The sequence below is a fragment of the Malaclemys terrapin genome, chromosome 4 (genome assembly GCF_027887155.1).
Source record: "Malaclemys terrapin pileata isolate rMalTer1 chromosome 4, rMalTer1.hap1, whole genome shotgun sequence".
NCBI classification, from domain to species: Eukaryota; Metazoa; Chordata; order Testudines; family Emydidae; genus Malaclemys; species Malaclemys terrapin.
This window is the reverse complement of record NC_071508.1, coordinates 26,168,033-26,184,236: the sequence shown is the minus strand read 5'-3', so window position 1 is coordinate 26,184,236 and position 16,204 is coordinate 26,168,033. Positions and strand designations below refer to the sequence as shown.

Here is a 16,204-nt window from a genome sequence, read left to right as displayed (position 1 = left end):
ACCATCACTGCCCCGTGTCCTCTCCTCGTGTCCTGTCTCTGCCATGCTCCCCAGCCCTCTGCCCCACAGAGGAGTGGGCATCAGCGGGGGTCCCACAGGCTGAGCTGCTGGGCAGTGCAGGGAGTCAGTGTGGGCATGTTTTGAAAGGGGGGTATAGATGTAAGTGAGGATTTGGGGGCAGAGCTAAAATCTCCATTGACCCCCGTCTCCCCAGCCCCCCTGCAGTGCACTGACCTTCCCTTTCCTCTAGGAGCAGCAGCATCATGGGGAAGGGGGAGCCTAGAGCCCTTCCCCATGGCTGGAGGCAGCAAGGGGAAGGAGGGGAGCAGGGGAGGGAAGATGCCCCTTCCTTGGCCTGGTGAAGCTGCCATGGGGAGGAATTGTGGGGGATGGGGGTATCTGTAGGGGAGGGAGGAGGGGACAGATGGCATCACTCCCCCCCCCCCGTGTATGTCATTGCAGGGGAAGGTGCCCAGCTCCCCCTTCCACCATGGTTCTGCTTCTGAGATCCAGAGAATAAAGGTCTCTTTGAGGTTAATCCCTTATCCATCAAGGGATCATAGGGAAACTACCTTGTGAGAAACCCAGTTCTTCCTGAAAGCTCTAGCCATCAGACTGGGTTTTCAAAAATGCAGCGTTTGGATGAGCCCTGGCGCTAAGAAGGGTCATAGACTTGGACTGCGCTGGGGCATCAGGAGTTGGACCAGTGTGCAGCCCTATGGGGCAAAAGAGGCAAGCCCTCACACAGCACCCTCTGAACCTCCACATCCCCGCACCGATCCCCCCACACCCTCCAAACCCCCACATCCCCGCACCGATCCCCCCACACCCTCCAAACCTCCACATCCCCGCACTGATCCCCCCACGCCCTCCGAACCCCACATCCCCGCACCGATCCCCCCACGCCCTCCGAACCCCACATCCCCGCACCGATCCCCCCACGCCCTCTGAACTCCCACATCCCTGCACTGATCCCCCCATGCCCTCCAAACCCCCACATCCCCACACCGACCTCCCCATGCCCTCCAATCCCCCATGCCCTCCGAACCCCACATCCCCACACTGATCCCCCCACGGTCTCCAAACCCCCACGCCCCTGCACCGATCCCCCCACGCCCTCCGATCCCCCATGCCCTCCAAACCTCACATCCCCGCACCGATCCTCCCACGCCCTCCAAACCCCCACATCCCAGCACCAATCCCGCCACATCCTCCAAACCCCCACACCCTCCGAACTCCACATCCCTGCACCAATCCCCCGACACCCTCCGAACCCCCACATCCCCACACCGATCCCCCCATGCCCTCTGAACTCCCACATCCCTGCACCAATCCCCTGAGACCCTCCAAACCCCCACATCCCCACACCAATCCCTCCATGCCCACCGAACTCCCACATCCCCACACTGATCCCCCCACACCCTCCAAACCCCCAAATCCCTGCACTGATCCAACATCCCTCACTGCTCCCAGCCCCCCATTCCCTAGCTCTGCCCTTCCAAAAGTCAGCAGAATCTGAAAATGTTCTCAGCAGCTCATGTTAGGGGTTGTGTAGCTGGGACCCCTGGACCAAATGTCCCAGCGACTTGCTTTCCTTTGATCACAGTCAGTCCCATTGTCCAGGAACCAGTCGAGGAGCAGGATTGCATTAACCCAGCTGCTTACTGGCGTCTTTCACCTTCCCTCTGTTTGTTTAATGCTAATTTCCTTGATAATACTCCTAATCAGAGCCTGCATGTGGAGTTTAGAGCACTGTGAAGAGCTCTTAAATGAGGGCAAGACTGCCAGACGGAGAACCATGAATGTGCATGAGACCCTGTCTCAGAAAGCTCCCACAGGGCAGGGCTCCACAGTATGTGGATTGAAATGGAGTCTCAATCCTATGCTGGTTCTGAGAGGGTTAACAGGAGCCTGAACGCTCACCTGCAGGGATGTTAAGTAGGTCAGTTAGCAGGTCCATCTGGTGAGGAGTCAGATTTCCTTACAAGGACTGAGAAAGCCCTGCATGGAGGGGAGCAGGGAGGTTGGGAGTTCCTGCTCTTGGAGAATGGCTACAGGAGGGGACTTCACTTCTAAGGTAGGACTCAAAATCCCAACCATGGGGTGTTTGGGTTTAGCTGAGCAGCAGAGAGTCAGGGACAATAAGTGAAGAGCTCAAGTTGAGGCCTGGGGAGCAGGGAAGGAGGTGAAGTTGGTACTGGTGGCTCCATTCCATCCATAGCCTGAAGGAAGAGGGGAGCCTGAGGGGAATCCACGTAGACCCTGGGTGTGGGAAGGGGCGTGGGAAAGGCCTGCAGACCGGCTGTGGCAGGAAGGAGCTCAGGGAGAAAGCAGGGGTGGGTCTGTACAACCAGACCTTGCCTAATGGCTGGGTCCTTGGACTAGAACCCAGAGAAGGGGAAGGGCCTGGGTTCCCCTGCCAGCGGCTGGGCAAAGTGGTGCAAAGCAAAGAACAGGGGTAGAACCAGAGATGTGGCCTGAGGCTGCAGGACTGTTGTTTGGACTCCTGGTTGCCCCATAAACCGTGGGACTAAATGAGACCTAACGGAGTCCCCAGAGGAGGCAGCCCACCGCAGGGCTGGAGCAGCTGTTGGCAGAGAGCGCTCTCCTCAGCCAGGCCCAGTCTGGGACCCTGAGGTCTACCCAGAATAATTCCAGAAATGTTGCTTCTACCAAGGGCCTGTGGGGGCCAGATCAGCCTGAGTGGCTGAGATCCGCTTGAGGAGGATCAGGGCTGTAATCTGAGCCTCAGGTGTGTGTGTGTGTTAAAGAACCAGGTGACTTTTGTAAATGTGACTTTTAGGGGAGCTGGATCTTGTGAACCCCTTGCTCAAATGACTCCAAATGTGGGTCACTCACTTACTCACTACCTCCCTTGAGGCACAGCAAATTTCAAGTATGTGGATTTTACAGCTCTGAGAATAGCTGTCTTTTAACCAGTCAGCATTCCCAGCCTTAGCCATCCCTTCCGTCTGCCCATGACTGAATGCACGCATCAGGCCCCGGGGACCTGCTCTGCCATTCACCCTTAGCCCCAGGCTAGCACTCTACACAGCAGTGCTGGCCTGGCATTGTCCCTCTAGAGCAGTGATTCTCAAACTTTAACAACCTGTGAACCCCTTTCACTAAAATGTCAAGTTTTGTGATCCCCCTTCTAAAAATGAATATTTCCAGGGATTTTCTCCTTTACCTGAGTATAAATTGTAAAAGCAGTGATCTTGGAAATATAAAATTTGTTTTTATGACATGCTTATTACACACTATTTATTAATTATTATTTATCATTACATTATGTTTATTACATTATGAAAACGGCAACACTCTTCCAGTAGCTTGTATCACTTTGAATAAGCCTGTTATAAGTCTGTTTCATCAAGGAGTATCAGATGTGAAACAGCATGAAGGTATTTAAGAAGCCAACTCAAAGAGTTCCTCCTACAGAAGCATTCAGGTCTTGAGCTGTCCAGGCAAACAACACACGTTACAACAAAGCTTAAACTTGTTCTTCATAATAATCTTTAAAACAATACTAGCTGCCTATTGGATATTTTTTGCTGTTTTTAAAATTAACCTCCCTTTCCATTTCTTATAAGGAGTCTTGAAGTTTAAATCTCCTCAGTGTGATAGATATGTTTGCTTGATCTGCTTAGCTCTTGGAAGTCCACGGGCTCCGGGCTGCTGGCCCCGTGCTGCCCGGGGTCCCTAGGGACAGCTCTGACCGCCATTAGGGAATTCTTTCCCGAGAACCCCCTGTAACATTTCGTGAACCCCCAGGGGTTCTTGAACCCTAGTTTGGGAACCACTAGGTTCCCACACCAAGAAAGTGCCATTCAAGGGGCTGGGAACCAAGGCCAGGAGGGACCGTTGTGATCATCCAGTCTGATCCCTGCATAGCGCAGGCCAGAGACCTGCCTCAATACAATCCCTGTTAACAACGTGCACCTTATTTCGTCTGGCTTCAACTCCCAGCCATTCGTGTCAGACCTTCCTCTGCTAGACTAAGAAGCCCGTTATTAAATATTTGTTCCCCGTGTAAGTACCTATGTCATCAAGTCCCCTCTTAACCTTCTCTTTGCTAAGATAAATAGATTGAGCTCCTGGAATCTACCACGATAAGGCAGGTTTACACACACACACACACACACACACACACACTTATCATTGATAACAAATGGCCATTTCTTTTCTCAGCACATTTTGCCAGCCAGTCTTTGTAATCTGTTTCCTTTAGCCACTGAAAGTGCAGTTTCTGATGCAAGTCTTTCGTTTTTGGGGGTGGCCTGGGACCACTCGTACCATCACCCAGATCGTCCCATTATTTAATATGCGTCACACGTCTCCTCGCTCTTGTGTGACTCAGACCCTTTCTCACACACCTGCGTGGTGAATTTACGTGTTGGTGGGCAGACAGCTGCTGTATGTTCAACAGTTTTGATCTGTTGTTGCTGAACCTCGGAAGTGGGAACACTGCAGCATCTTTAGCAGGACACAGAAACTTTTAACATTAGCTATCCCAGTGTACTGGGATAATCATGCAAATCTTTAGACCTACATAACAAAAAAGTGCAGATTTTAATTTTTCTGGCAAATCCGTAAAAAACTCAGCCAGGCCAGTCAAATACCAGCCAGGTGGTAACCCTACCTGGGGCAGATGAACTCCCCTGCATAGGGGGAAGAGTGTGGCTGCCCAAGTAAGAACCCAGGCTCCTGGAGCAGGTGTTCTCAGGATCCTGCTCTCTCACTGGCCATTGCTAGCATGATGGCCCCCACCAGGGACTGAAGCGGGGGCCTCCAGGGTGAAAAGCAGGAGCTGCTACAGCTCCCAGGCTGGGTTACAGCAGGTTCTTCTTGCCGGGGGGTCAGGCCCAAGGGGACCCACCCTGAGCAGTGGGTCACACAAGGCCATCTCCCGCCAGGCTGAGTCTGTGGCACGGCCCGTTGCCCAGAGTCTCTTTGCCCCTCCCCCTCAGGACATTGACAGGGCGATGAGGATGGATTGACGAGCTCCCACTCACTGCTCCAGCGGAGGCTGGAGCCACAGCTGCTTACACAGGGTGTCCTGGGAGCTGCGGTTTGGATGAGTAACTTCCCAGGCCTCCAGCCACGAGCCCCGGAGGGGGAGAGAGAAAATGGAAAAACAAACCCACCCCCAGCCTCTGGGCAGCATGTTGGCGGTGTTTGCATTTATCCCTACTCCAGCCCAGCAGCGTCCAGGGCCTTCTCCCCAGGTGAAGGTCAAACCCTGGGGGAGTCCCCCACTCCCTGGATCAATGGACCAGGCTGGAAATTCTCCCTGAACCATCTGGAAGGGGTTCATCCCTCTGGCATCAGGGCACGAGCACGCAAAGCCACCACATCACCCCCCTGCAAAGAGCTCAGAGGGTTAGCCTCCCTGTTTGAGAGGGGAAACCGAGGCACTAGTGTGAAAGCCTGCAGGGGGTGCCATCTAGATGAGTGACATTGTGGGGGATTTTAATTGCAGGTGCCTAGGATCCCAAACTGGCCTTCACAGGGCTCGCAGGGAGGGGCCCCAGGTCAAGCCACCGCTCATCTGTTGTGGGCATTTTGGGGCTGTTTCCTCGAGCCAACAGCCCTGCTGCATTGCTTGTCAAATCCTCTTTCCGGAGAAGTCCCTGGGTGCCAGTTGCCTCTATGGTTGTAGTCACATAAGCAAGTAATGAGAGAGCATGACGCGCACGGTCCCCGTTGGCGAGTTGCCCGTGCAGAATGGCTGAGAATGGGCCCTTGTTGTTCTCCTTAGGGTAGAGATGGGAGAGGATGCTGGGGGGTTGTGGGGGAGGAGGTTCATTAAGCCAGCAGGCAGAGACCGAATGAGATCCCTAGGCCACAAGCTGGAGCGAGGCCAAGTCACTAGAAAAAAGGTGCAATTTTTTAGCAAGGGGGGAATTGGAGCAGCTGCTCCAAGGGGATTTTCTAACTCTTGGGGTCATTCAATCGAGAGCAGCTGTCCCTGTCTAAAAGCTCTGCTCTAGCAGGAGAGACGGGCTCCCTGCAGGAGTCCCTGGGTGAGGATCACGATGGTCTCTTCTGGCTTTGACATCCAGGACCCAGTGGATCCAGGGGTCCAGTCCCGTCAGTTGTCCTGCCATAGTTCCCCTACTCCCTTGGAGGAGGATTGAAGCCGAGGTAAGTGACGTGCTCCCGACAGGACTAGTAGCCTCCGCTGGAGCGCAGAGTTGGGGTGGCTCTGAGATGCCTAGGAGGGAGCAGTCCCTGTGCGCCTGTGAGTGACTGTGCCAGCCCCTCTTTCCCCTCCGTGTGCACCTGCCCAAGAGCCAGTGGAATCCACCCTCTTGCTGTGCCAGTAACGTCAGGGGCACACTGTTTACCTGCCTCTCTGGGGGGTGGCAAGGCCTAGCAACACCATGGCTGGACCGTGCTGTGTAAGGGCCCAGGGGCTGTTCATTCGCAGGGGGCCCAGGAAGGGGCAGGCTGGGGCCTCTGTGAATGTGGAGACTGCTGCCCCCCCCCCCCTCCCCGCCGTCTCTCCAGTGCAGGGCTGCGCGCTGGGGCTCCTGGTGTGCTTGTTTTCCAAGTGTTTGTGTTTACAGTCTGGAACGCCTTTTGGGGCTGAGATAACAGACGGCCTGGCCCCTGGCCGGCCCCGCCGGAAGTGCTGGGAGAGGGAAACATTCCATCGCCCTTTGGCCTCACAAATGACCCCTCAATGGCTCCCTGGGGCACTACCAAGGAGCACAGACGCAACCCCAAACCCCAGGCATTTGGCTTCGTTGGCATACGGCCCATTCCCGCTGCTTTCTGCTGCATCCTGCTCTCTGCAGACCCTGGCAGCACAGCCCTGGGATAGCGTTAGGCAGAGAGAGCACTCACCATAGTACTGGATAGCAGCAGCCCCTCCATGCAGCCGTCCCAGCCTCCCAGCACAGGTGAAGGGAGAAGAGGAGAAGCAGCCACCCCCTGCAGGAAATGACTGCCACACAATGTCCATTCTGGAAACACCTCCCAGGTGCCAGGGCGAACAGGAATCCAAGGCTGCTAAAAGACCCAGCCCTGTCAGCAGCAGAGCATGAGGAGCCCAAGGAGCGACCATCAGCTTGTTTTACCATCATAAATTTCATTGCAAAGATTTTAACAAACCAATGATGTTAAAACCGAAATATCAGCGATTGGAAGGGCAGCAGGAGCCACCTACTCTGCCCTCCTGCCCACCACAGGCCAGAGATCCTGGCATGGTGTATATTCTACTTCCATCTCTACGGCTGCCTGGCATCAGAACCCAGGACCTCCAGCCCCACCGCTAGACCACCATTTAAACGTGTTATGGGGCTGTCTCCTGCCTTGGCTTCATATACCACTGAGCTGTTGACTCCGAGCTCTGAGCCCAACTGGAAGAGACCTCGAGAGGTCATCTAGTCCTGTCCCCTGCGCTCATGGCAGGATTAAGTCTTATTTAGACCATCCCTGATAAGTATTTATCCAACCTGTTCCTATAAACCTCCAATGACGGAGTCCACAACCTCCCTAAGTAATTTGTTCCAGTGCGTAACCACTCTGACAGTTAAGAAGTTTTTCCTAAAATCTAATCTAAATCCCCCTTGCTGCAATTTAAACCCCTTACTTCTTGTCCTATCCTTGGTGGTTAAGGAGAACATTTGATCACCCTTCTCTTTATAACACCCTTTTACATATTTGAAGATGGTTGCCATGTCCCCCCGCAGCCTTCTCTTCCCCAGACTAAACAAACCGGATTTTCTCAATCTTTCCCTGTAGGTCATGTTTTTTAGACCTTTTATCATTTTTGTTGTTTCTGGACTCTTTCCAATATGTCCACATTTTCCCCGAAGTGTGGTGCACAGAACTGGACACTGTATTCCAGCTGAGGCCTTATCAATGCTTAGCAGAGCGGAAGAATTACTTCTTTTCTTACTCACAACATTCCAGATAATGCATCCCAGAATGATGTTTGGTGTTTTTTATTTTTTTTTTTAATATTTTTGCAACGGTATTACACTGATTCATATTTAGTTTTTGACCCATTATAACCCCCAGATCCCTTTCTACAGTACTCCTTCCTAGGCACACATTTCCCATTCTGTATTTATGCAGTTGATTATTCCTTTCTAATCATAGTACAGTACTTTGCATTTGTCCCTATTGAATTTTATTCTATCTATTTCAGAGCATTCCTCCAGTCTGTCAAGATCATTTTGAATTCTTACTCTGTCCTCCAAAGCACTGGCAACCCCTCCCAGCCTGATATTGTCTGCAAACTTTATATGTATACTTACTATGCCATTATTCAAATCATTTATGAAGATATTGAATAGAACCAGACCCAGAACAGATGCCTGCGGGACCCCACACAATACACCTTCCAGCTTGATTGTGAACCATTGATAACTCCACTTTTCCAACCAGTTCTGCACCCACCTTATTGTAGTTTCATTTCTAGGCTATATTTCTCTAGTTTGTTTAGGAGGAAGTCATGTGAGACAGTATCAAAAGCCTTACTAAAGTAAAGATACATCACATCTACTGCTTCCCTGCTATCCAGAAGGCTTGTTACTGTGTCAATGAAAGATATTAGGTTGGTTTGACAAGCTTTGTTCTTGACAAATCCATGTTCTAGGTACTTACAAATTGATTAATGACAGGTTTCTATATGCATCCGAAGAAGTGGGCTGTAGTCCACGAAAGCTTATGCTCTAATAAATTTGTTAGTCTCTAAGGTGCCATAAGTACTCCTGTTCTTTTTACAAATTGATTGTTTGACTATTTGCTCCATTATCTTTCCAGGTACCAAAGTTAAGTTCCCTCAATTGTCCTTATTCCCCATTTTAGAGCTAGGTACGATATTTGCTCTTTTCCAATTCGGTGGGAACTTTCCTATCCTCGGAGTTCTAAAAGATCATCGCTAATGGCTCAGAGATCTCTTCAGACAGTTCTTTAAGTATTCTAGGATGTATTTCATCAGGCCCTCCGGACATGAAGACCTCTAACTTTATATAAAAAACAACAACAACAACGAGGAGTCCTTGTGGCACCTTAGAGACTAATAAATGTATTTGGGCATAAGCTTTCATGGGTTATAGCCCAGGAAAGCTTATGCCCAAATAAATTTGTAAGTCTCTAAGGTGCCACAAGGACTCCTCCTCGTTGTTTTGCTGATACAGACTAACACGGCTACCCCTCTCTAACTTTTAAGTAATTCTTAACTTGTTTTCCTAATTTAGCTTCAGAACTTACCCCATTTACACTGATGTTCATATGTTAGACGTCCAATCACTGCTAACTTTTTTGGTGAAAAATGAAACAAAAAAAGCATTTAACGCTTCGGCCATTGATGCATTTTCTGTTATTATCTTTCCCTTTCAGTGAGTAATAGTCCTAACCTGTCTCTGGCCTTCCTCTTGCTTCTCATGTATTTTTAAAATGTTTTCTTGTTGCCCTTGATGTCCCTAGCTAGTTTAGTCTCATTTTTTGCCTTGGCCTTTTGAAGTTTATCCCCACGTGCTGCTGCTGCTTTTTGAATTGTAGTCAGTCCACTGCTTTGTAGATTGATCAGATCAGCACAGCTCTCCCGATTTCCCATGGGACATGGGCATTCACCCCCCTGGATTCAGCCTAGGGAGCCAAAAAAGTTTTATCAGTTGAAATAAATGGGGTGGGACAGGTCATCAGGTTAAGAAAGCAGTGAGGGGTGCTGGCCAAGCTGTCACCAGCTCCTGCAGAGCCCTGCTTTAATCCACACAAGCCTAAAAGAGATGCACAGTCCCTAGACAGCTACATTAGCCAACCATCACGTGCAGCATGACTACCATCACTCTAACTGCTGGTGTGGTGAGAAAAAGAACACAGGGACTCCTAGAGAGACAAGGTGAGTAACAGAGGGGGTGGAACCCATTGTTTAGCATAAGTAGTTAACACATATTTCAAGGGACCAATGAAATGGCCTGTTAACACCTCTCCCATCATAGGGAGGAAAGAAAGGGAGAAAGCAGTGTGTGTTCACTTAGTGAAAAGTGTTCCCCCACAGGCCATAGGTTGTGTTTTTTTTTTTTTTTTTTTTTTTTTTTTTGTCTCTTATCATTTTCCTGGAAATGATTAAAGACATGTGACTGAACACTTTTCACAAAGTGATCACTCTGTATCTGACCTCTCCATCCAACAATGCGTTCAAAAGATGAGCCTGGGAGACTAAATCCATAAACCTTTGCTAGACACTAAAATTATGCAAAAACAATGAGGAGTCCTTGTGGCACCTTAGAGACTAACAAATTTATTTGGGCATAAGCTTTCGTGGGCTAGAGCCCACTTCATCAGATGCATGAAGTGAAAAATACAGGAGCAGGTATAAATACATGAAAGGATGGGGGTTGCTTTACCAAGTGTGAGGTCAGTCTAACGAGATAAATCAGCCACACCATCCGGGGCTTGTTCACCTGCACATCTACCAATGTGATATATGCCATCATGTGCCAGCAATGCCCCTTTGCCATGTACATTGGCCAAACCGGACAGTCCCTCCGCAAAAGAATAAATGGATGCAAATCTGACATCAGGAATTATAACATTCAAAAACCAGTAGGAGAACACTTCAACCTCCCTGGTCACTCAATAACAGACCTAAAAGTGGCAATTCTTCAATAAAAAAACTTCAACAACAGACTCCAACATGAAGCTGCAGAACTGGAATTAATTTGCAATCTGGATACCATCAGATTAGGCCTGAATAAAGACGGAGTGGTTGGGTCATTACAGAACCTAAACTTAATTTCCCCAATACTAATTTCTCCCTACTGTTACTCACACCTTCTTGTCAACTATCTGTAATGGGCCACGCTCTTACCACTTCAAAAGTCATTTTTCCTCCCTTGGTATCCTGCTGTTAATTGATTTATTAGTCTCTAAGGTGCCACAAGGACTCCTTGTTGTTTTTGCTGATACAGACTAACACAGCTACCACTCTGAAACTAAAAATTATGCACTGAATGGAGACACTGGATTTATGGCTTATTACAACAATCTGTAACCCCCTAACAACCCTGCCTTCCTCTCCTCTTCCCCCTCCTCCCATGACAGGAGAGGTGTTAACATAAGAACGGCCATACTGGGTCAGAACAATGGTCCATCTAGCCCAGTATCCTGTCTTCTAATGCCAGGTGCCTCAGAGGGAATGAACAGAACAGGTAATCATCAAGTGATCCATCCCCTGTCGCCCATTCCCAGTTTCTGGCAAACAGAGAACTAGGGACACTTCGGAGCATGGTTTTGCATCCCTGCCTATCCTGGCTAATAGCCATTGATGGACCTATCCTCCATGAACTTATCAAATTATTTTTTGACCCCTGTCATAGTCTTGGCCTTCACAACATCCTCGGGCAAAGAGTTCCACAGGTTGACGGTACGTTGTGTGAAGAAATACTTCCTTTTATTTGTTTTAAACCTGCCTATTAATTCTAGTTCTTGTTTTATGAGGAGTAAATAACACTTCCTTATTTACTTTCTCCACACCACTCATGATTTTGTAGACCTCTGTCATATCCCCCCTTAGTTGTCTCTTTTCCAAGCTAAAAAGCCCCAGTCTTATTAATCGCTCCTCATATGGAAGCTGTTCCATACCCCTAAGAATTTTTGTTGCCTTTTTCTGCACCTTTTCCAATCCCAATATATCTGTTTAGCATAAGTAGTTAATAAATACTGCGGGACCATTCAAAGTGAAGAGGCCTGTTGAAACAACCTTGTTTTTAGCTATGACACTGAGTACTTTCCCCAGACCTGAGGAAGAGCTCTGTGTCAGCTCGAAAGCTTGTCTCTCTCGCCAACAGAAGTTGGTCCTATAAAAGATATCACCTCCCCCACCTTGTCTCTCTCATATCCTGTGATTGACACAGCTACAACAACACTGCCTAGGGACTTGTCAGGCTCACAACTGAAACGTCAGGGGTAGAGGTTGTAACTTCAGTGTGAAGGGGCTATTTCTTTCTCTCTAATAAGCTACACACCCCAAAGAGTTGAGACTGGAGCCCTGCAGCCATAGGCACCTATCAGCTGAGCTAAGGGAAGAGCTTGGCTTGCCGTCTGCTATTAAAAACACTCTTCCGCTCTCTCTAAGCTGCAGCCAGCCACTAGAGGGCAACACACAAACATACAGGGGGCCTGATCCTGCTTCCACTAAAGTCAATGGCAAAAAACATCTGTTTATGTTAATGGGAGTGGATTGGGCCCAGAGCTAGGCACAGCAGAAATCATTAACTAAAGCTGGCCAGAAAATGGAATTTCCATCTCATTTCCAAATTGCCTTTTGTCTGGAAATCCTAAATTTACTGAGGAAACACTGAAATGAACTCATCCAAATGTTTGAATACAGCTGACACCTTATGATATACTATCAAATGTTATCTCTCTAAAGTATCATAGACCCATAGAAATATGATATTAACATGAATTGACAGTTAACAAAAAATTAAAAGCTGACACAATATGAGACAGTCCAAACTAAATCCTCCCCCTTCAAATCAAATTATTTGGGGGGGGGGGAAACGTTTCCAGCACAAATTTCGTCGAAACTGACACGTTCCTGGAAATGTTTCAGTGAAACAGCATTTCCCACCAGCTCTAATAACACATTCAACACAAATTATTTTCTTCCAGTCCAGCCGGCGGCTGGATCCCCAAGGACGTTTCACTGGACAAGAAGTTTTAGGGGCCAGTAATGAATCATTTTTGCGTTAGAGGGAGACAGAGACACCTTAGGTGAACCCATCCTTTCAGGGCAGGGTTGTTGTGACTGGCCTGGCACTCCCAATGGGTTTGAGTCACTTTCTCCAGACTGGTTGCCTGAAAAAATGTGGCAATTTTCCAGCCAAACCAATTGTCCAAGTCAAAGCTGTAGGAAAGCGTGTCTGGCTCAGCCTTTAATTATGGCAGGGCTCCCAGCTCTCTGTATAGCCCTTTCCCTTTAATCTAAATCCTGTGTGGCTGGGGATGTCAAAGCACTTTGCAAAGGTTTAATTAATGAAGCCTCAGAAATGCCCTGTGATGTACGAGGTGTTATTCCAATTAAATCAATTTGCAAATCTTGGTGAAATCCAGCCCCCACGGAAGTCCGTGGCAAAGCTCCCCTTGACTTCAGTGGGGCCTTAGAGTTTAAGGCCAGAAGGGACCAATGGCTCAGCTCTTTAGGCACCTAACTCCCATCTAAATTAAATACCTCCGAGGATCCGGGCCCATTGTGATCATTCAGTCGGACCTCCTGCATAGCGCAGGTCAAACAAACCCAGCTAGGGGTTCCTCACCCTGCTCACTGCTTGTGGCTGAGCTCGAGCAGATGTTTTAGAAAGAGAGACCCAGTCTTGACTCCAGAGGTAATGAGAATCCCCCATGCCCCTCGGTAAGTTGTTCCAATGATTGATTGCCCTCCCCATTAAACATGTGAACCATATTCCCTGTCTGAATGTGTCTAGCTTCAACTTCCAGCCATTGGATCTCCTTCTACCCTAGTCTGCTAGATTGAAGAGCCTGCAGAAATAATAATAATAACAGAAATCTTCTCCCCGTGTGGATACTTATAGACTGGGATCAAGTCATCTCTTGACTTTCTCTTGGGTAAGCTACTCAGGGTAGGTCTATATTGCAATCAGAGAGATTGATTGCAGCATGAGTAGCCGAGCCCAAGCTAGCTAGCTTTCATCTAGCAGCGGAGCCATCGAGCCTGGGCTATGCCACACAGGTTGTATGAGCCTGTCTGGAGCCCTGGGTAATTACTCGGTGGCTAGCCAGTGCCGCTGTGGCTTCACTGCTCCAGGATTCAAGCAAGTGAGATTAAAACTGGTTCGAGTACATCTACCTGAGCTGCAATCAGCCCTCCGAGTGCAGCGTCGGCTGCTTAAGCCTCTCATGCTTTACAGACCACCTCATTCTCCTAGCTCTTTTCCCGGGGAGTAACAGGGATGCAGACAGGTGCATTGAGTCACCTAAGGACACAGGGAATTAGTGGAAAAGCAGGTAGTGGAACCCAGGCTCCCAGTTCTCGCTCTGACCACAGGACGTAGGTTCGCACCCAGCTGGTGATGTGGGACCTGCAGCTGTGTTCACAGGGACACATGCCTGGATTCTTCTTTCTCCACTCCTGCACCTCCAGCCTAAGGGCTGCCCGCTCCAGGGTCATCCTAGCGTCTGTCTGGCAGGTGTTGGGTTGCTCTGTGGGCAGTTTGGAGCTGGAAGCCATGCGCAGGAGGCATTTTAGTTGCTCTGACTTTCTGGGCAGTGGACGGAATGAGCAGGGAAAAGCAGAGCAGCCTCGGAGAGGTCAGAGTCCGAAGTTAAACCTGAGACTACAGTCCCCAAAAGAGAGAATATGGAACCCCCCTAAAGAATCTGACTCCCAGAGGAGATCCCCAGGGTGATTTCACTCTGTCTGTCAGACTCCTTGCAGGAAGGGGTTTAGAGAAGGGCTGGTTGTAATTTTTGGAGGTGAAACCTAGTTTTTGTTTGCCTTGCCAAACTCTTTCTCCTTCAGTAACACCGTGGATAGAAGAGTCCAACACTTGTTTCTATGATTCCAGTGTGTGTGTGTGTGGGGGGGGGGGGGAGATGTCCTGTTGTGCACCTTTAGCATGTAGCATTTGACACTACATTTAGGAATAACCTTATCACTTCCGCTCTCCAGGTGTTGTCTGTTTATCGCCATAAGGCACAGTCCTTGATCAAAGGAGAGATGTCATCTGCCATGAAACATGGTACTGTGAGCTCAGAGAAGGAGCGGAGGCAGGATGGCCTAGTGATTAGGGCACTAGTCTAGGAGTCAGAAGAGCTGGATTCAGTTGCCTGCTATGTCACAGTCTCCCTTGGGCAAGCTAATTAGTCTCCCTCTGCCTCAATTTCACATCTGTACAATAGGGTGTGATGGGTAAAGAGGTGCTCCCATGCTGTGGTGATGGAGCCATAGAAGTACCTAAGATAGGTAGATAGCACTGAAGTTTTTGGGTGGCAGCAGCATGGCTTATTCAGACTAGATCCCCCGAATGTTAACCCCTGAATTCCCAGCTGACGGCTGGGTTTAGGGAGCCAGCCTCAGTGCACATGCCTCCAAAGGCATGGTTCAGGGGGTACCATTCAGTGTTTGAAGTGCTGGATGGGGCAGGATCAAACCCCTGTTTAAATTACTTTCTCCCGGAGGAGTCGGCTTTCCTTTCCCCTGCGCTGCTATCCCACAAAAACATTGCAAAGCAAAGCACAAGTCCTGGAGCTACAAACAGGTCTTTATTTGTTGGGGTATTTTTTTTTTCCCTTCTTCTTCTTCTTCTTCTCTTTGAATGAAATTCCTGCCAGCTCTCCGGGAGAGAGAGGGAGAGAGCAGAAAGTTCCTTTAGCTCCTCCTCTCCGAGGCTCTCACGCCCCTGCCCTGCCCAGCCTGTGAAACCCAATAACCAAGATCATTCAGCAATGCCTCCCCTTCACTGGCTGCATCTTTACTACACTCAGGAGTGCAGGGGATCCAGTGCCTGCTGGGTCTGAGAAATCAGACTCTGTCCGAGCAGCCAGCTGAGATCAGAGCCACTGAGCCAGTGCCAGCCACCCTCACCCAGCTCATGTGGGCTGCAGCTGTGACCAAGATGGACAAGCTCTTCTTCTGGTGCACTTTTCTATCCTCCTCCGCCACTCTCCAGGCGGTATCCACGGACCCAGGTGCTGCGCCCTCATGCCCGCCTCAGTGCCACTGTGAAGAAGATGGCATAATGCTCTCAGTGGATTGTTCAGAGCTGGGACTCTCCCAAGTCCCTGTCAGCCTGAGCCCCTTAACGGCTTACCTGTAAGTACCGAACTGTCATTTGCTTTGCAGTGCAAGTGCTGTCCTTGGGGCACAAGGATAGACACCCTCTCACCCCACCCCAGAATCAGCTACAGGTTGCTTGGGCTCGGAATTTGGGGCCACACTTTGCTGATATAAAATTTCTACCGCAAATTAGAAACAAAACAAAAAGGCAGCTATTATTTCAGGACCTGCTGAGCCAACTCCCCCCTCCTCCCTTTGCCCCTCTGCATAATGCTGTTTATACTGTGCTGTTCTGCATGCTTTGCTTCTTGATTGCAACGGATCAGAGGAGCTGGTTTGCTGGGCAGATTCTGATTGTTTGAGAGCATAATGGAGTATTTATACTGGACAATTACTGCCAACTGTCCTGGAGCTTTCTGTCCAGTATTTCAATAGCTGTGATAA

General features: G+C 49.4%; 1 protein-coding gene across 1 annotated transcript in view; it reads left to right on the top strand.

Annotated features, from left to right (window-relative positions):
- The first annotated feature begins 15,434 nt into the window (after positions 1-15,434).
- LGR6 (leucine rich repeat containing G protein-coupled receptor 6) overlaps positions 15,435-16,204 on the top strand; it is a 216,083-nt gene continuing 215,313 nt past the window's right edge. Inside the window, exon 1 of the mRNA XM_054024751.1 lies at positions 15,435-15,796. Coding sequence (XP_053880726.1) covers positions 15,576-15,796 — 221 coding nt within the window. The 5' untranslated portion in view covers positions 15,435-15,575. The remainder of the gene's footprint in view (positions 15,797-16,204) is intronic.